Source organism: Artemia sp. Qi Xiang Cuo, chromosome 5 (assembly GCF_049724085.1).
Source record: "Artemia sp. Qi Xiang Cuo chromosome 5, ASM4972408v1, whole genome shotgun sequence".
Lineage (NCBI taxonomy): Eukaryota > Metazoa > Arthropoda > Branchiopoda > Anostraca > Artemiidae > Artemia > Artemia sp. Qi Xiang Cuo.
The window spans coordinates 66,225,898-66,248,252 of NC_142798.1; the positions used below are offsets into that span (position 1 = coordinate 66,225,898).

Below are 22,355 nucleotides of genomic sequence, written 5' to 3' on the forward strand. Positions count from 1 at the left end.
TTCCTTTGTATGTTTTGCTCTTTATTTAATTATTTTTTTTTACATATTTATATCTGTATTTTGATTTGCATTTATTTCCTTTATCATAATATTTTTTCTTTTAGCAGGAATTTCGAAGTAGGTCTCTTTTATATTTTCCTTTTTATTTAAATTTTGTTCACATATTTACACTTGCATTTTTATAAGCATTTTTTTTTTTTTATTACAATATACCTGTTTTTTTTTCACTGATAACTAAAAAGAAATTGCTTGGTCTTTTCACATTTGATAAATGTAATAGTTTTAATATTTCTTATCAAACGTAACTATGTCAAAGCATGTTATTTAGCGTCAGCTTCTTAATACAAATAAATAATACTGCCAATATATTGGTAATGGCTTTCGCGTGTTATTTTGTATGGTAGCATGTTAAGGAGTGTTCAGCATGCTTACCTGCAATAAACCGGGCATGATTTCTGGTAAAATGGGTACTAGGGTCTCCTTCGAGTGTTTTTCTATAGCCCTAGTTAGTGTTTTTATGGCAGCTTGGTTTTCGGGAAAATCGCCGTTTAAAATGATCGGATTAAGCACTTTAACTACAGAATGAAAGGGCAGATGCTTCACAAGGGTCCCAGCACATGTCTCTGCTGCACGAACAACCTAAAAATGAAACTTGAAAAATTGAAAGAAACAATAAAACAAAATAAAAATAAAAACATGATTTATCATCTACATATATGTACGGAACTCATGCTCATTCATTTTTGAAATTTGCCAAATCATTCAATGAAAAATGTAAGGAAAGACAGAAAGAAAAATGAAAAAAACAAAAAATAACAACAGAATGAAAAGGCAGATGTTTTGCAAGGTTTCCAATTACGTCTCAGCCGCCAGAATTGAAAAACTGAAAGAGATCAAAATCAAAATAAAACAAATTATATATCATGTGCATATATGTACAAAATCAATTTTCATTCATTAACAGAGATTTTCTTTAGCGATTCATTTTAGTGATTCATGCTCATTCATTTTAGTGACTCATTTTCTGAATCTATGCCCATTTATTTCACTCATTCACTTACGCTCATTCATTTTTGAAATTTGCCCAACCAGTCGATAAACAATGTAAGGAAAGACACAAAGAAAACGAAAAAACTAACTTTAACTACAGAATAGAAAGGCATATGTTTTGCAAGGGTTCAAACACACGTCTCAGCTGCCTGGCTTGATAAACCGAAAGAGATGAAAATCAAAACAAAATCATGATTTATCATGTACACATACGTACACAACCCATTGTTATTCATTAATAGTGATTTTTTTTTTCAGAATTCATGCTCATTCGTTTTTCAAATTTGCTCATTCATTTTATGTAAAATGTAAAGCAAAAAAGAAAACAAAAACCAAAGGAAGAAAAAGAGAATGAAAAAAAATATGATCCGCTAATTAATTTTTTCGTCATCATTCAGATTTGTGCAACAGTCCTCATTCAACCGTACCCTTATAAACCCGATTTTACCATATTAAAAAATCGAATTTTAAAAACTGAAGTCGGCATTTAAAAAAATCGAATAATAGTGGCTGCCTTTTTCTTGTAGTTAATTTGTGAGTTATATCGGATTATTATTTTGTCTATTCAGACCTATAATAACCATCGACAATGAAAAAAAAGCCTCAACTGAATCTAACGTATACAAACATTTTGTTCTCCCAGTCAATATTAATCGACCTATTAAATGGAGACTTGACAGTCGGTTGACAGTCCCCAAAACTAGCATGTAAGAAGGAATTCAGTATCGGAGGGAGGGGGGGGGGAGCAACAATAAAAATTCTTTTGTTTAATAATTTAGATGAGAAGCGCCAAGAAATTTAAGAGGGTTTCGGGAGAGGGGGAGGAGGGCTTCAAGCACCCCTTCCCTCTGCACACTTGCCTGCCCCGGACAAGTGTTTCCGTGTTGAATATTTCTTGAATTTATTAGATATTTTCAAAAGATAGGGCAATAGTGTTTTTTTTTACACCATGAGATAACAGAAAACCAAGTGTTAAAAAAAGTAGATAGTGAGGTTAAAACTTAAAAGAGAAGAATTTACCCTTTTTTATTCAATAGTTCTTTTCTCGGTCACACACAAAGCATACATTAAGTATTTTTTTTTTAAAGAAATCTTCTCTGCATGCTATATTACGTGTTATAAACTTACATCCGAAACAAAAGAAATAAGCATATTTTTAATTAATAAAATATAAAAATTTGCTAAAAAATACCCTGACTAACATCAGGCTAAAACACTTAACATCAGGCTGACTAACATCCTAACATCAGGCTAGCCTGACAAAAATCAGGCTAAAACACCTAAGCCAATACCAGAAGGTAGCAACCCCATTCTACGTAACCAATTTATCTTATTTTCCTAATTATAATTTTCTCTCTGTGAATTCTCCCCCCCCCCCCCCGTGAAAGAAAAATATTAGTTGAACCCCTTCGAAATGTAATACTGACTGCTGCTTCACTGATAATCTTATAGTTTCCAAAAACCGTAAGTCAATGCAAAATAGCATAGTTGCGTATCATAAGGCATAATTTAATGTTAGAATAAGCAAAGTACCAACCTCCCCCGTAAACACACACAAAAAAAGGAATTAATTTCTTCAAAAAAGGATCTTAACTGCTCAAGAGGTTATTAAGCTAAAGGTAATGCCTACCCAAAGTCAAAGCCTATTTAATTGATTTATCTTATTTTCTTAGATAAACTTTTTGTCTCTGTGTCTGACCTCGTATCTTCAAAAGCCTAAGCCAAATGGGCCCAACCACTTTTCAAGTTTTTTTTTTCTTTTTTAACTGAAGTTCTTTTCTATCAAAAGCGGGAAAAAAAGAAAGAAAGTTGGATTACATCAGTAGTTCTACTAATTTACAACTTTTAGAATAGTACAGGCAAACTAGCCAAAAATATGGGTCGACCCTAAACAAATTGTCACAGAAATGATTTTTATACCATGTTGTAGAGAAAAGAAAGGCTCAACAACATATCCAAAGTTGCACATTCTAGGTCGACGCAAAACTAGTTTTTTTTGCCTTTCGTATCAATCTTTTCAGTTTTTTTTTTCTAAAAAAAAAATGAACTGTCGGTAAATGTTCGTTTTTCTATATATCCAGCACCGTCCCGATGTAAAATGAAGAGCTGAGTCCGAAAATGGAAGCAAATTCGGCGTACAACGAACCAACAAAAAGTTTCATAATCATCAATATGTGATTCTACACTCCTTATCGTTATGAACTCTTTTTCACCATATACTATCAGAAGGCAACTATTCTGACATAAAATGATGAGTTGAGCCAAAAAATCAAATTAACCTGATGTAGGGTTTACTAGAAAACTTGTTTCATATTCTTCAATATGCACTTATTTATTTTCATTTGATATGTTTCTTTTAGCATTTATTGTCCACGAATTCGTCGATTGTTGGTAGAAAAAAAATAAGTGGGCTGATAAATTAAGGTTGACTCGTTCATAAGACCAGTTAACGCACAGAAGGCAGCTACACCACTTTCATACCTTCATAGGCAATCAATTATATCAACGTTTCGTCCCACGCTTTGTCCAAGTGATTTCTCGGACTAAGCCGTAAGCTAAAAGGCAAAATTAAAAATTATCCCGATTTATCATTTATTAAGTCACGTTAATGACGGTATTTGATATCTTGCCATCTATAGAAAAAAAAAAGTCATTCGATATATCCGTCACCTAACAAGCTAAAAATGTTTCACTGCGAATGTTTATCAAGTTTCACTTCATCGTTTATCAAGCCTTCCAGAATGGGATGCATGTGATCAGATGTTCTGATAGATTCTGGGCTGGGCTCTCCACAGATCTTGCCATCGAGCAGGAGCTCATGCGTTGTCTCAAAACGGCTGGTGGTCTTACCGATGGAAGTGGTATGACAGAGGTTCAAAGGTCTTTATGGGTTTTGTCTCGACTAGTCTGCTCTGCATTAAATCTTCTGATAGAGGGTATGTTACAGGTGTCCTATGGAACTAGTAAACAACATAAAGAAACGGCCGAGGCAGATAAGAGACTGTATAAAGACACCCACATCGTTATCGATGTCTTAGAAAAAGGATCACTATTTAATGGGGATCTTCAACTAAGAAACATCTCCAATAGTCTGACAGCCTACGAATCTGCCAGCATTGATTCTACTAGAGATTTAGGCCTAAAAATCATTGACTCCATGTCTGGAAAGCTGGTGGCTTATTTTGTATTTCGACGAAAACAACAGGCAGTTCAAATTACTACAAAGCAGAATCCAGGTGGAGATTGCAAAAGACAGGACCCCACTCTCATTTTTCAGAGGTTCATCACGCCAGCAAACAGGATCAATCTTACGGAATCTGAGTACTTTCAACACAAACTGTGTTCCCACCCGGCATCATTTTTTTGACAGTTCTTGCATGCTCCGGTTTCCGAACAAGCCAGAGTTTGCCAAGGCTACAGCACAGGCCTGCAATTTTGAAGAGCGCTCTACTCCCCTTCCCAAGGGCATTCGATATATCATCGGTGGTGGAGCTCTTCTGCGCTGAATTCCTTGGGCCAAAAATGAACGATACTCCGAAATCCTTGACCATTATGCAACTTACATGACCCAAAAGTATCCATCTGCCACTATTGTGTTTAATGACTACGGTGGCGGAGGTACCATAAAGGATATGGCCCAGTCGAGGAGACGTCGTAAAATCGGCCGTGAGATCCTCTTCACAGCAGATATGCAGCTGAAGGTAAACAAAGATGAGTTCTTGTCCTACAAGAAAAAGAAGGCCAGGTTCATTGCTGTTTATCTCCGATCAAAGGGCTTCGTCGTAGTCCAGGCACCAGGTGATACAGATGTTCCAATTATGCGAGCTGCTGTTAATTGTTCCCGGTATTACGATATTGCTGTCATTGGAGATGATACTGCTCTTTTGGTTATATTGTGTTATCATGGCGACCTATCAAGCAAGAAGCTATCCTTTGCACCTGAGCCAAAGTCGAACACAGTTCCCCGAATACGGGATATTCACAAATTGAAAGAGAAGCTGGGCCAAGAGACATTTTTGCTCACACCATCTTAGGCTGTGACTCTACTTCATGAATTCCTAGTGTAGGAAAGGCCTTGCTCTGAAGAAGCTTATGACAGATGCCGATTTTCGTACATCAGCTCCAGTTTTCATGATGAAGTAAGCTTCGAAGGAGGAAATAAGGGCTCTGCTCATCAAAAGGGGGCAATCTTAATGAGTTCGCAGGGAAGTTTTTAAAAAGAAGTTGACTGCTGCTACCACGTTCGTCCTCCCAGAACAGTTACCACCGACTTCTGATGCGGTTAAATTCCACAGTTACAGGGTTTCCAACCAAATTCAGGCATGGGGTGGATATCCTGATTCTGAACCTAAAGCCGAGGAATGGGGTTGGAGAAATAAAGATGAATTCTTGTATCCATTGACTACTGACGTCCCACCAGCCCCTCGTCTGCTCCTGCAAATCGTGAAGGGCTCCTGTCAACTGGAATGTAGCTCAACGAGATTTAGCTGCTTTAAAAACGGCTTAGCTTGCACTGCAGCGTGTAAAACGTGCAAAGGGACAGCATGTTCTAACTCTCCAAGAATCAAAAACTATAACGATAACGCTACAACTATAAAAGCTATAACTATAATGAGGAGAACGTCAAAGCTTAGACATCTGAATCAAAAGAATAAGTTGTGAATAGTAGTCAGAGTTTGATTCTGTCTTTCAAATGTTTATTAAGTTGATTCGATAATTTTATCAGTTATGAAGACTAGTCAGTGTGTTCATAATAGTTTATTCTAAGAGGGATTTTGAATGTCGGCAGCTGGAAACTAGTCTCACAGATGATTTCTTTTTTCTAATATTTTTTTCAGGTTTTAATAAACATCTTGAAATCACCTTTTTTAGGCCAACCCATCAAGTGACGGAGCCAGCGACGATCAGATTCAGGCGAACTAATTATTAGATCCTAAAACTGACAATTTAGCCAGCAAAAGATGGTCTGGTAAAAAAGAACGGGGGTCAGACGACGAGAAGCGTAAAAATCTCTTATTGATGACTAAGAAACTTTTTTTTTGTTAGGAAAGTGAGAAAACTGACACGATACGCAAAAAAAAAAATAGTTTTGCGTCAACCTAGAATGTGCAAATTTGGATATGTTGTTCAGCTTTTTTTTCTATACATGGTACAAAAATCAGTTCTGTTGCAATTTGTTTTTACCAAAACTCGACGAATTGGTGGAAAATAAGTGCTGAAAAAAACATGTCAAATGAAAATGAAAAAGTGCATATTGATGAATATGAAACGTATTTTCTAGTAGACACTAGATCAGGTTAATTTGATTTTTGGGCTCAACTCATCATTTTATGTCAGAATAGTTGTCTTCTGATAGTATGGTGAAAAAGAGGTCATAACGATGAGAAGGGTAAAATCACATATTTTCGATTTCACATCGCTTTCATTTTCGTACTCAGCTCTTCATTTTACATCGGGACGGTACTTCATATACAGAAAAACGAACATTTACCGACAGATCATTATTTTAAGAAAAATCTGAAAAAATTGACACAAAAACCAAAAAAAAAAAAAAATGATTTTGCGTCGACCTAGAATGTGCAACTTTGGATATGTTGTTCAGCCTTTTTTTTCTCCAAAACATGATTTAAAAATCTTTTCTGTTGCAATTTGTTTGGGGTGAAACTCTAGTTAAAACGGACGTCTAGCTTTACTTTTCAGACATTGGCTATCTATCTAGTGTTCGCAAAATACAGTATTTTAGGGAATAAATAAAGCTCTTTCTTAGGAGGCAAAATAGAACTTATACCTAGGAATGGATTACTTTTAATTGCATTAATTATTGTATTTATAGCCCTTTACTTCTAACTAAAGTTTCAGTAAGCATGTCAGTACCTGTATCTCTTCCTTGCTTCGAAAAAGAGGATTAAGCCGCTTTCTGCACTGACTCAAATATTGTTTTAACTCACTCTTTTCAATATTTTAAAAAGATATATTTCTACATTTTTTATGTATTTAAATACATTTTTTGGCACGAAACTGAATTAAAAATAAAAACACACATACATATATATATATATATATATATATATATATATATATATATATATATATCTGTATTTATGTTTTATATTATCTTATGTTTTATAGAATTTTTTTTTAGTTTAAAATATATTTTGTATTAATTATATAGCCTATTAAATACAACTTTTTTATCTGCACGGAAAAAAAGTCAGAGGATAAAGCCAAAGCTACGAAGAGAATTAGCAAGTAAGGACACTCACATCTTTGTCTGAGTCTTTGTGTCCACTAAGGATTCGGAGAACAAGGAGTTCTGTAAACGGAACACAGCTAGGAGATACTTCCGATGTTGACAATAGTTCTCCAAGGGCTATGTATACACTTTTTCGTAAATTTGAACTGGAATCATTTAAACTATCTAACAACAACCGAAGTACAGCCCTGAAAAAAGACAAATAATGCCCTCTTTAAAGTGCCAAAAGCCATATTTGACAACAAAAATAACGCGAGAGAGGGAGGGAGAGAGAGAGAGAGAGAGAGAGAGAGAGAGAGAGAGAGAGAGAGAGAGAGAGAGAGAGAGAGAGAGAATTACGAAGACACGACTATCTTTTTATTACCGTGAAGAAAAAAAAGACAATGGATAATAGAAACTTTGATAAGACAAAAAAATAAACAGAGAATAGAAGCCAAGATTTGATCAGTTATAACACACATTGTCCATGTTTCATGAATAAAAAAAAGAAGAAAAGAAAAAAACCGTAAAAAGACAGATATACAGAAAACCTCTAGAGAAATTGATTAAAATACTCTTTCTCTTATGTTTTTTCTCTTGGATTAAGGTTTTAATTCTAATCATTTTGCGAATTTTTTTTTTTTTTAAATTAATTTAGTCCCTGATAACAATTATTGAATTCATACCTGAAACATTTGATATTTAACTGCAACAACTCTGTAGCATAAATTATTGCAATAATCTATATAGTCAGTTATGCTGCCAGAGGCCAACATACTGATAAACCCTCCCAACTTTGGACTTCCGCCAACTTATAAAAAAAACTTACTTTTTTGTGTACAGAGCCCTGCAATTAATATTAATTTATCTTGCGTTTTTTTACCCTTAGAAAGACAAGTAAAAAAAATAAGTGAAAATAAAATGAAAAATACTTGAACCATATTGCTACACCCTCCATAAGGAGTTAATAGCGTATATTTTTCTTATGTAAAACTGGATTGAAAACAATGTTGTCATATGTATTCGTTATTACTTGAGATATAAAAACTGTATAAGAAACACTAAATACTTAAAGAATTTGACTACTGAAATATAATTTTCGAACAAAATAATATTATTTTTTAAAGATTAAATTAGATAATAAAATTTAAAAATAAATATTAGACATAAATAAGAATTCGACAACTTTCTAAAAGTTTCAGGTTGGATCCAAATAAACAAGACCAATAATAAAATTTATAATAAATCATTTGAATAAATTAATATAAAGCTTGTTTCAAGGTTTTTAGTTCTACTTGATAACGCCACACTATAAGTGGCGATGACAATTTGTAATTTTATTAAATACATGTTAAATGCAAAGATTTCTTCCTCCGTCATTTTCCGATACTCTTCTAGTTCAAACCTGAGCAGAAACCACGAAAAACCATGCACTATGCAAGATATTATTTCTGGTTTTCGGCAAAATACGGTGTTTTTTTTTTTTTTTTTATTATTTTTTTTTTTTACTGAGTGGAATCTGACATGAATCTTTCAATGCTGTGTTGAAAATCAGGGGATATTCTATTGTAAGATGTGTTAATATTAAAAATATAAAATGTATATACTATTCATTAAATGACTAAAATAAACAGTGACAATAATAATACACAATAACGTATGATAATATATATATATATATATATTATCATATATATATATATATATATATATCACATATATATATATATATATATATATATATATATATCATACATATATATATATATATATATATATATATATATATATATATATATATATATATATATATATATATATATATATATATATATATATATATATATATATATATATATATATATATATATATATATATATATATATATATATATATATATATATATATATATATATATATATATATATATATATATATATATATATATATATATATATATATATATATATATATATATATATATATATATATATATATATATATATACATATATATATACATATATATATATATATATATATATATATATATATATATATATATATAATAGATAAAAAAAAGAATACACAAAGTATGCAGCAAAACGGTCAATGCCTTTACTACAATAACTATTTTTCGTCTGTTGGCATTCATCTCTTCATGAAGCTTAAAAAGGTGGCGGTCCAGGTGGCGAGGAGGAGGAGACTGAGTTCTGCCATGAGTTTCATAAGGGAAGCCAAAATATTTCTAACATTTTTTTTGTTTAAACAAGCTAAATGAGTGACACCTTTGAGCTGTTTTACGCCCACAATAGGGCTCATCGCTGCATGATTGAAGTGTGGCCTTATAGATGAGCTGTAAATGGAATTTGGACATGATTTACATTCCGAAGATGGTAGTTAGTCAGGTAATCAGAGGTAAAAGACGGCGGAATACTTAAGCTCCTTCCTCTTTCATCAAGCTAATTATTTGATTAAAAAATTAACAAGATATACAATAAACAAAAATATCAAATGCTCCTAAAAGTACATTTTACTTGCAAAACTTGCTTTTAATTTTCCCATAAAACAAAAAACATAATTATTTGTGAAAATATTTTCTCCTACAACTAAAATCCTTTTCTGAATGCCTGCATTAACCCCTTTATCCCCTCTCTGCCTCTCATACCCTCTAAAACAATTTGTCCGAGTCAGCTAAAAAGTGTCACTCCTTGGTTGCATTCAGAAAAGTTGTAAAAATAACTTTTTTTTTCTTTTTTAAATGCCCCATTCGGTATAATGTCTCATATCAAGGTTGGAAATGTTTGTTTGTATTGCTCATTGTGCTACCTTGGTTTTTGGCAAGCAATGAGTGGTGGGCGGCTGTTCATAATTTTTTATTTAGCGTAATCTTTTTTCTTTGATTTTTGTGTTCTTTCTCCCTGACTTACCTGCACCAAATCCTTTCAGGGTGCAGGGGTTATATAACGTATTTGCTTATATCATTAAAACACAATACTAAATTGTTTTTTGTTGAATGTATATGTATATATATATATTATATATAATATGCTGAAGTAAAATTTTAACCATGATATATATATATATATATATATATATATATATATATATATATATATATATATATACATATATATATCATTGTTAAAATTTTACTTTAGCCTATTATATAATATAACTATATAATAGCATTTATATCTATATGTGCATCAATCAATATAATATTATCTATGTATAGATAATTTTGAGCATGATTAAAACTTACTTTAATGTAATTTATAATATAACTGAATGAAATATTTGTATAATATATCTATTTATGGGTAGCTCTTGGCATGGCTAAAATTTACTTCAATTAAGCAAGTAAATTAAGCATCCAGCTTTATTTTTAGACTAGTTTAGACTATTTCTCCATCCTTTATAGTTCTGCTTCTTTTTCTTCATCTTTCCTACTTCTCCAACATAGTCTTTGGGATTTGCGCAAAATGCGAAAAGTTAGGGCACTAGCACTCCTTCCAAATTTTTTAATTTGAAAAACAATAATTAATCATAAGAATAAACCTAGAGTAAACCAGAGTTAGCACTTACTTGAAGTGTTCAGCAACTAATGTCCCGTACCCACTCTTCAATAAGCGAACGAGCCTCTTAATTGCTAATTGTTTGTTCTCAGACATTTCACCATTTTTATTCTGGCCACCTAGAGCAGCCATCACCTTGACAAGCTCTTCTTTTTCGTCAAATGGCTCTGTAAAAACGAACAAAAATTACCGAGAAAAGAACAAAAAATTGCCCTTATCACATCTGACTTGCTGGCGACAGAGGTGGTACAGATGGCGGCAAGGCTACGGATAGAAAACATATTTTCAAAGAAGAATTCGAATGAAAAAATAAATTTCTAAAAACAAGAATTGTCTCAAATATATAAATAATGTATAAATATTATAATTAATATTTCTTTCTTTTTCTTACTAGAATTAATTAGTAATATAATTCTTTTTCTTACTAGCATTTTTAGTTCTTATAAAATAGATTATCCACACCCCCCCCCCCCAAGGGAGAACAATTGTTAGACTGGATGAATAATAGAATTTACTAATTAAAATATAAAATATATTAATAAAGCAAGGTATAAAAATAATTGCCCAACTCGTATACTCATTATTATCTATGCATTTTCGCAAGCCAGTCACGTTATTCCACAATTTCTGGAGAACAAATTGACTTCTAAAATTACAAACGCTATTTCTTAAAGCTAGTTGTGTCATAGTGAAAATTAGTGGTTTTTTTTGGCAAGCCATCTGGTGGAAATATGAAGAATATGTCTGGATTCATACGTGTCGCATCTATGCAATTGATTACTTTTTAGGATTTATTTGTTGTTCTTTGTCATGCCATAACTTCTGTAATTTCAATTTTCAATTTGATAACTGGTTTTATTCCAGAAAATACACAACAAAATACATAAATAAAGCATAAAAAATACACCAACACATAAAAACCAAAAAAAAAAAAAACAAAAACAAACAATAAAACACCCTCCGTAAGCTTTCGTTTGCTTGGAGTAACCCCTTAAACATAGGAATAAAATTTAAAAAAGAGAAGAAGAAAAAAGAAAAATTCTTTCTTTTCTTTCTTACTGCTTATACTACCACTGCTATCACTACTACTACTCACACTGCTCCCATTACTTCTACTGCTACTACGACTACTACTTTTGCTAGCGCTACGGGTATTAAGGTAAACATTTTAGGGAATGGTGCGGGCGGTGTTGAGCTAAATCAAAAGAAAAAAAGAAAGAAGAGAAAAGAAAAGAAAAGGAAAAAAAAATCTGCATTTGCACCACTCTTCCATTGGTCGCAACAACCCTTCCACAACGCCCATTGGTCGCAACAACCCTTCAAAACGACAACACAATCCACCTACCAACACACAAAAAAAAACAACCTTGTTTTCATCCAGCAAAAAAAAAAAAAAACACAAAAAACAACAATTATTTGCATTAAATGTTTTTTTTGGTGGGAACTTAAGAGCGAAAGAAATTCAATTTAACAATTCTTCAAAAGTCATACAACTGGAGAAAAAATGTTTTGAGATCTCTACGGAAATCATACACATTTGCCGAATTTATTCAAAAATTCCGGCAAATTATTCCAAACATTTGGCCCAATATGACGAAATGATAATAAAGATCTAGTTCTAACGACTTGAGGTATCCTCACTTTATTAGCATATCGCGTAGGATAATTGTGTATTTCATCACCAGAAATAGGAAACACTTAGGAACTTCTGTAATTTCTGGAGAGATGAATAACCCTACTGGCTTACAATATCACACAACCGAATCAATCAGGTGAATTTAACTTTTTGTTACTAGTGTCCTAAGAAAATTCACTAGTGTCCTTGATGACATTTTATCTAATTTTTAAGTTGCTCGTTTAAAGTACACTAACTACCACGTCTGTCCCTCTTGAGGAAGCTCAATTGTAAATTATCAGGCTAGCTTCTGACAGGAAGCGATTTTAAATAATAAAAAAAAACTAAGCTAAAAAAAGTTAAATGTCGTTTTTTGGGCAGGGTCAAAATGTTGTTTTTAAATAAAAAAGCTTCTAGTTTATATACGGGTAGAAGTAGATATTCTTTTTCAAATTGATAGTCGAAGGTGGAAGTTTTTTTGTGAAAACTTTAGGGAAATTCGTTTTAGGGAAAACTTCAGGAAAATTCGTTGCCCAAGGGACATTAGTTACAGAGTGACACTTGATCACCTTTACTTCAGGGAAATTCGTTACCAATTAAATATAACCTTCAGAAACATCACAATTTCACAAAAAAAAGAAAAAAAAAGTCTTCCGTCACAAATTAGATCTGACTTGTTTTCACCTGTTTTTATAAATTCAGTATAATTGACTGAATAATTTAACTTATAAGTTACCTTTCGAGCTCTCAGTAACGATCAGAAACTACTACTACTACTAACAACTCATCGCAGCACCAAGCCGCCTGAGGCCAACACAGCTACGCAACCCCAATCTATTCAAAGCCTCCCTTTTTACACCCGCCCACGAAGTTCCCATTTCCTTTAAATGTTTCTTTATGATGTCCTCCCACCCCAGACGGGGACAACCTGCTTTCCGTTTAGACCTAGATGGTTGGCCGAAAAGAACAATCTTCGGCAATCTGTCATCCTTCATCCGCACAACATTCCCTAACCACCTCAACCTTTCTTTCATTATAGACCTAGAAAGCGGTATTGAACCACATTTTTCGCATAGCCTATTGTTTGAAATTCGGTCAGTCAGCCGGGTACCCAGAATAATCCTTAAGCAATTTCTCTGGAACACATCTAGCAAATCTTCATCCGCTTTTCGGAGCCTCCATGCTTCAGAGCCATATTTGACCACTGTCATCACTGTAGCTTCTAAGATTCTAATCTTGGTTTGCAGAATTATCTTCCTATTCTTCCAGACTTTTTTTAACTCTGAAAAAACACCCTGAGCCTTGGCTATTCTATTTTTAACATCTTCACTGCTCCCACCATCTTTACTAATAATACTACCAAGGTAAGTGAAGCTGCCCACCTGATCAATCTTTTCATTACCCAACGTCACCTTTTCATCTTCACTTATTCCTAGCCTTAGTGACTTAGTCTTCCTAACATTAATTTTCAAACCAATACTAGCACCCTGAACTCGCAAAACCTCTAAAACTTCATTCATTTTGCTCACACTTTCATCTAGGATGTTTAAATCATCAGCATAATCCAAGTCCAGGAGACTTTTTCCTCCCAATTTGATTCCGTGGTCTCCTATTGCCTTTCCTGTGCTCCTTAAAACAAAGTCCATCAAAATAATCCATATAAAGGGGGATAGAACACAATCCTGCTTAACCCCTGATTTAATACACAACCAGCTGCTAACCTCATTTCCTGCCTTAACCGCAGCAGTGTTATTCTCATACATAACACTAATCACTTTAATGTATTTGTCTGGTATACCATACAAGGATAAAACCTTTACTAAAGCTCTTCTATCAACAGAATCGAAAGCTTGCTCATAATCTATAAAACTGAGGACCAAAGGTGTTTGAAAACTTAGGCACTTCTCAATTATTAACCTAAGAATGAAAATTTGGTTGACACATCCTCTACCTTTTCTAAAACTGCACTGTTCTTCTCTTAAAACATTGTCTAAGGCATCTTTCAGTCTAAGAAGTATCATATTACTAAGTAATTTATTACCTACAGGCACTAGACAAATGCCTTGATAATTACCACACTCACTTTTATCACCTTTTTTATTAAGTGGCTTAATTAAGGTTTTCCTAAAATCGTTAGGTACTTCCACTTTTTCGAAAATAATATTAATAATCTTCAATAACTTATTTCTAACCTCAGAGAACCAATATTTAAGAAACTCATTTACCACACTATCAGCACCTGGAGCCTTATTATTCTTTAATAATTTTAGTACTGTTGCTAATTCCTCCTCACAAAACAAATCTTCCTTCACATCCAAGGTATCACAAACTTTTTCATTTATTATTTTTCTAAAATTATTCCAACCATCTTCCACATTATCAAATTTTAAACTCTCAAGTTTAGTATTCAACTGTTCCTGGAAAGTTTCTCTGAAATTCTCATCCTGGAGTCTACTAACATCATAACTTCCCGGGAGGTAATTACCCTTCCGATATTTCAGCTTTAAATTAACCCTTGACACTACTAGATGGTGATCTTTACTTTTAACATCAATAACAGCACTCCTATATACCCTAGTATCATGTATTGATCCTGCCAGTCTTCGGTTTACTATAGCATAATCAATAAGGTGTGCTGTCTTACCATCACGTGAATACCATGTTAGATTATGAGCCATTTTATGACCAAACACCGTATTGGTTATAACTAGATTGTTATCCCTACAAAATTGCAAAAGTCTGTATCCATTACTGTTTTCTTTTCCTACACCAAATTTACCTAAGCTGGGATACCATATATCCCTATTTCTATCAACCTGGGCGTTAAAATCTCACAGTAATAACATCATATTTCTACCTGGGACCTTGTCTATTTGCTCCTGTAACTGTAAGTAAAATTCATCTGAGTCACTAGTATCTCCATCAGTCGGTTCTACAGGGGCATATACCACTATAAATGATACCCTGAGTTTTCTAGTCAAAAAATGGGCAATTAGTATTCTATTATTAAGACCTTCCTAGCCTATGCAAGACTTAGCAGCTTTCTTATTCATCATCAACCCTACTCCTTATATGTGTACCCCACACTTCCTGCCTGAGAAACACATTCTTGATCACATAATTTCATACGTCCTCCCCGTGTGATATGAGTTTCTGAGATTCGTAAAAGTACAGCTCAAATTCTCTGAATTCGTCAATCAAAATGTTAATACGATGGTCATTTAATAACTTAATAACATTCCAAGTTCCAATTTTCATGTTATTTAAATCATTGAAATTATTTTTACCTTAGGAGAAGCAATGATCCCGGATACCAGTGCAGGACGGAGATCACACCTTTTCTCAAGTCTACACCGAAGTGCTTAAGCCAGCTTATAACCACGCAGAAATAAGTCCCTAAGACCACCATCAATGGAGGTTGTGTGCAATTCTTGGCCCACTCTGGTCGAAACATGGTTTTCAGCACTTGTCGATGCTTTTTTATCAACAAGAGTTGAAATCTGGCACAGACAATCTTAAGCCAATTACCTTTGACTAATTATATATTCATGCCTACAAATATTATGCTACTATGGGGAGGCAACCCGTAATAGATAAGTTAGCTAGAAAGAGGTTTTTCAGCCCAAAGACGCCCATCAAAACATACCATGCCCAGAAGAATTGTCCATTAGTCAGAATCCCTTGCGAATGCTGTGTCGTTTACTAGGCTATAATTTCCTCGAGGGGCGCCACTCCTCAAGTGGGAATAGAGTTGACCGCAAGGTCCCCAGTCTTGCAGGTACCCCGAAAAGGTCGAGGCAGCCCTTTGCAGAGGTCGTTGTCCATAGATCTGGATCTTACGCCCTGCCAGAGTTGTCCTCCTATAGAGGATCCTCCCGCGATGGTGTTCTGCATCACCATGCAATTTAACCCATTACTGGGAGAAGGTTTGCAACTCATGGAACTTGTGGACAAACCAGTGGGCCCTTTTGAGTGTACATTTGAGGGGCCTTCTTCCTCCTCCGCCTGTATTTATGACCCCTGGCGAGGGTGCCCCAGAGTCTATTATGGACCCCCAGGGACAAGGTCCCCCCTTGGTCCGTGCCTCCTATGGAGGTACCCTCCGTATCTGTAGAGCGTTCCCCTATCGCCACCTGGGGACAAGCTGAATGGCCTGGGGGAGGCTAGATAAACGGATCACTTTTGTTTTGCAAAGGCCATAACTCAGTGACATATTTAACCTACTACTTATAAATATACATAACTCACTGACTAGGCCTATATAAGTTATATACAGAAATATATAACTCAGTGACATATTTAACCTACTACTTATAAATATGTGTAACTCACTGACTAGGCCTATATAAGTTATATACAGAAATATATAACTGAGTGACATATTTAGCCTACAACTTATAAATATGTGTAAATCACTGACTAGGCATATAAGTTATATACAGAAATATATAACTCAGTGACATATTTAGCCTACTACTTAAAATATGTGTAACTCACTGACTAGGCCTATATAAGTTATATACAGAAATATATAACACAGTGACATATTAAGCCTACTACTTATAAATATGTGTAACTCACTGACTAGGCCTATCTAAGTTATATACAGAAATATATAACTGAGTGAAATATTTAACCTACTACTTATAAATATGTGTAACTCACTGACTAGGATTGTATAAGTTATATAAAGAAATATATAATTGATTGATATATTTAGCCTTATATTTAAAATATTTGTAACTCACTGACTAGGCCTATATAAGTTATATACAGAAATATATAACTCAGTGACATATTTAGCCTACTACTTATAAATATGTGTAACTCACTGACTAGGCCTATCTAAGTTATATACAGAAATATATAACTGAGTTGACTACCAATAAAGTTGGTATCAATATCATGGAGAATGTGCTTAAGTTCATTTTAGTATGGACGTAGTCAAATTCGCTCCAGAACAAAAAAATATTTTGTAGCAAATACTAAAGCGTGTTTTTTAAACACGTAGTAAAGTGTTTTAAAAGTATTTTAATCGAAATTGTTGTATGGTAAATTAGTGGATGGAGAATCGTATGAATGAGGAAATAAAAAAAAAAAAATGTTATTAGGAAAAATGTAGATAAAATGTACTAGGAGAGAAAAAATTATGTATGTGAGGAATTAGGAAAGTGGAAAGCTATGGAATATCGAGTAAGAGGTAGTAAGATAGATGGGTAGTAAAGTGAAGGAAAAAAGCGCGCTTTTTTTCATTTGTTCTGGGCATATAGGATGAATATATAATAGTTTAGAAACAAATTTGGGCTATATATTTGCACAGTAGGGGGGGGGGGGGGCGAAGCAAATATTAAATAAAAAACCTAACCTAGGTACCTCCCCCCCAAAAAAAACCGAAAAAACAACACTTTAAATATCGTATACGCAATTAAAACCCCGTTATACATTGTATTTCTTTACAACGGTGTCTTGTATCATCCCGTAAAAATAGGTTTTTCAACGCGTCTCGAGTTTGAGATATATAAAAGAGTCCGTTTAGTACAACAATACCTAAACTAACATCCCTTTCAAGAGATACAAATTAAATGCTTTTTGGCATGCTGGACGACATCATTTTTAGGTGATACTCTTATGAGCGATAACAGTCAAGAATAGAGCAGATGCTTTAACGTAAAACTTTCAAAATACTATAACAGTTTTTCTCGACATATATTGTACCTCAGAGGCTCAAATGTCAAAAAAACAAACGTGAGAATCTCTAGGAGCACCTTTATTCAGCGTCATCCCTTAAAAGATTGAATTGAAGAAATAAAAGCACAACCACCTCAATAAAGCAATCAAATTTTGCAAACACACCTCATCTGGCAAAATTGCTGACACAAGAGTTTTGTGAGAGAAGCGCTCTGATCAGCCCAGTCTGCTCGTCACTTGCAAACTCGTAACTATAACGTATAGTCTTACCGAATACAAAATACAGAAATTCAATACAAAATAGGAACGATACTAGAAAATAATGACGCGGTCCAAGAAAAAGAGAGCGTTACAAACCATTTAATTCGGGATCTGGTATAGTTTCATCCCCAATAAAGGCTTTTTCAAAAGCGTTACTGCTTTGACGCGGTTTGGGGGTCATTGATGATAAACCTGCAAAATATACAATTATTAGAAAATATAATAAAACGATGATAAAATGAGCAGTCAGTTTACTTAGAACTTATTTTGGTCTAATTTATTACTATTTTGACCTTTAAATATTTCCTTGAATTTTGAATAGAAAATGACATTAAACAGTTTATCAATAACAAATGATTAACTCAAGCTGGTAGGAATCCTAATACACAATTTCAGGGAGGGAGAAGAAACAAGTTACCAATAAAAAGGTTATCAATTATTAAAACACCTCCACATTGAAATTGAGCTAGCAAAACAAATCTAAGCTAGCCTAGAAAGCGTCTAGCGTCATCTAGATAACCTAGATAACGAGATACATTATTGAAGCGCCATAAGCTAAATGAGTAAAACTAAGTCACTGGCTTTTGGTCATTGGATAAAAAGAGAAAAGGTCTTCTAAAGCCATTGATGACACATAGGGCATCACCAGGTTATAGTTCAGGTTCTTTTTACAAGGATAGGTACAAACTTGTCACACAATCTTGTGGCAGTGGGAATTGAACCCTAAGCCCTGTATTGCCGAGTAAAGCATTAATCCACTGTATCACAGGTTATTTGTGTCATAACGAAGAGAAAGAGAGATCGCTGTCCTATTTTTGTCATAATAGAGAAAAATGGAAATTGTTGTTCTGCCTTTGGATCATGACAAAAAAAAGATTGTGGTCCATTTTTTTACGACTGAAAAAGTATGATTTAATTTCATTGGCTAATTTGGGCAAGCCAATAGGACTATTCCTTTTTTCAGAAGAGAGAATCAACCTAGAAAACTGGGTTAACTAATGCTAAACTACAGATGTAGACTGTCCAGAAAATGCACTTTCTGGATGAACAAATAACTTTAGCTTTTTAAATCCTGATTGGTCATTTTTCCTTGATACTGGATCTACACTGCTGTTCATTGCGGAACAGCATTCAATCATTAAATTTACATTCGCTTCGTCAAATAGTTAATTTATTCATAAACAGTAGACCCCAGAAGTAATTCTTATAGTAAACAAAAATTCAGCTGTGATTTCAATCAAACGTAAAATGGTTAAAAATGAAGCCAAACTGAATTAGTTTTTTTCGGAAGTTTCTAGGAAATAAAACTTTTAGAACCTATTTTCGGAAGTATTTGAATTTGAATCTATTTAGAAAAAAAACAAACTAATCTAATCTAAAAAAAAGTATCATGAATTTCTTCTTAGCATATAATCTTTAAGTTATATTCTGCAAGATTAATAAGCTCTATGCTAAATTCTCTTACCACTATCAGCACTGTCTCGGCCATTTTCCGTCGATTTTCCTTTAGCGCTATCTAAAGAATTGAATCCATAATTCTGTATTTCTTCTGTTGTTTGTCTAATTGATTTTTGAATTTCTTCTCGATCGACCTCGTTCTCAAAAGATCTACCCGTTCGTATTCGGGCAAGAGGAGAAAAGGGCGCCGACAGTGGTGTGGTTGGAGCGGAAGACAGAACTCCAGTCGTTGGGGAGCGTATAGGCGTCAACTGTGATGTCATACCTCGCGATGCATCTGCACCATCACCAGAACGGCCGATTCTATTCGTAAGGATTTTTTGAACACTATCCTGAAATTTCAAGAATGATGACTTTGAATAAAAACGCAATAAAAGATAGGGAAGAGAGAGAGAGAGAGAGAGAGAGAGAGAGAGAGAGAGAGAGAGAGAGAGAGAGAGAGAGAGGCAGAGAGAGAAAAAGAGGGAGAGGGAGAGAGAGAGAGAGAGAGAGAGAGAGAGAGAGAGAGAGAGAGAGAAAGAGAGAGAGAGAGAGAGAGAGAGAGAGAGGGGTTACGATGAGCCGACTTCCTTTTTATTACCATGAAGAAAAAGAAGACAATAGAAAACAGAAGCTTCGATTAGACAACAAAACGAAAACAGAGGCTTAGAACTGAGCACTGATTACTCCACATAGCTTACGAGAGATATACAGAAAAAGAGAAAGAGAAATAGAGAGTGAGAGAGAAACAGAGAAAGAGGAAAACAAAGGAATAGGAACAGAAAGAAAAAAAATGAAAGGAGTTTCAACTTTCTCAGAGGAATAGAGGAATTTACTCTTTTTGCTCTAATGACTTTTGGCTAAATAAAAAAAAAAAACCAACAACACCACATAGCCTACGAGGGATATACAGAAAAAGAGAAAGAGAAATAGAGAGTGAGAGAGAAACAGAGAAAGAGGAAAACAAAGAAATAGAGGAATTTTTACTCTTTTTGCTCTAATGACTTTTGGCTAAATAAAAAAGAGGAAAAAAACCAACAATACAGCATAACAGCATTTATATAAGATCTAAGGAACCGAAAATCAAATTAGTGGTGACCAAATCGAAGTCAGCTGTAATGCTTACACTAGATAATGCAAATATTAATAAATGATAGTTAGTAATTTAAATTAATAGATTAATAGCATAACATATACCAAATTTGAGCTAGCGACCACTTGCAAGCAAATATTCCTTTTTTTCTTTAAATCAAATACTTATTATTTAAATATTTCTTAAAAAACAAACGACAGCAATAACAACCATTACTACTATTTTTTCTGATGCATAAAAAAAAAAAAAAAAAAAAAAAAAAAAAAACGCTTTTTTCTCCACATGCACAAGAAAAAAAAAGAAAAAAAAGAAATCCAACTACTTGGAAAAATTCATTTTTTTCAAGAGTCAACATGAAGCTGTGGTAATTTCTTACGACCTCTGTACACCCAATTCCAGGGGTGCAGCTTGGGTTTTGAGTTTAGAGGGAGGATATATAAAGAGTGTGACAAAAAGAATTGTCCAATGCGCTGACAAATGCGGACACATACGCTAAATTAAACTGAAAACATAAGCTACATTCCAAAGTGTTACCTCAATGGGATAATAATTTGCCAACAAAAACTGCAAAGTGGGACCAGGTCCAGTCGTTTTGGATGGGCTTCAACCTAGCCCCAACTCACAGTCACAGTCACGATAAACCCACATTAGTAATTGGGTAGCCCAAACACACCCACAAGCAGTGCCAATGTTTTCAAGGTCAATGGTTATGGTTGTTACAAGGCAATGGGTTCAGTTTAATTGATTTTTTGTCAGAGAATATGAATGGAGAATGTAATTTTTCCCTTGTGTCATTTTTCTTACTGTTCATCCATCTTTATACTATTTTATATATGTCGATTATAAACAAATTAATTGATGCGCAAAATCAAACGTGCCACTAGTATATCCTGATAACCATCGAAAATAAATATGTGAGCAACATTTAAGCTTAACGGAATCACGCAAAAGGGCGAAATACTGATAACAAGATTCGATCTTAAAATTTAATCTAAACAGACTAAGTTAAATAAAAGTAGTTAATTGTGAAAACCCATTATGTCTGCATTCAAATAGAAAACCTTCGTACACTTTTTTTTTTTTTTTAACAAATAGCCTCGGATTAAGTAGGGGAAAGCCGGACGATATACCAGCCTTATTTTGGCCAACTAGCATTGTTTTTGTTGTTAATTTCACTCAAGGTCGCCAAATCAAAATCTTGATACAATACAATATGGAGTAGGTTTCAGTAGTCTGTCGGCCTAGGATGACCAAAATCCTATGATGGGAATACAGTAATTGAAGTACTAGCAGTTTCTCCAACCACTGCCATTTTGCAACATTTTTGCCACTACTACAAATTATATACTACTACATATATATACTACTACATATATATACTACTACATATATATATACTAC

At 33.8% G+C, this 22,355-nt stretch overlaps 1 protein-coding gene across 6 annotated transcripts in view; it reads right to left on the minus strand.

Annotated features, from left to right (window-relative positions):
- chb (CLIP-associating protein) overlaps positions 1-22,355 on the minus strand; it is a 224,423-nt gene that overhangs the window by 7,195 nt on the left and 194,873 nt on the right. For all 6 annotated transcript variants that reach the window (XM_089089866.1, XM_089089869.1, XM_089089867.1 and 3 more), the window contains 5 exons: positions 19,890-20,214; positions 18,521-18,616; positions 10,871-11,027; positions 7,314-7,491; positions 433-639 (listed from right to left, as the gene is read on the minus strand). In XM_089089866.1, the coding sequence (XP_088945992.1) occupies positions 433-639; positions 7,314-7,491; positions 10,871-11,027; positions 18,521-18,616; positions 19,890-20,214 (963 nt within the window). The remainder of the gene's footprint in view (positions 1-432; positions 640-7,313; positions 7,492-10,870; positions 11,028-18,520; positions 18,617-19,889; positions 20,215-22,355) is intronic.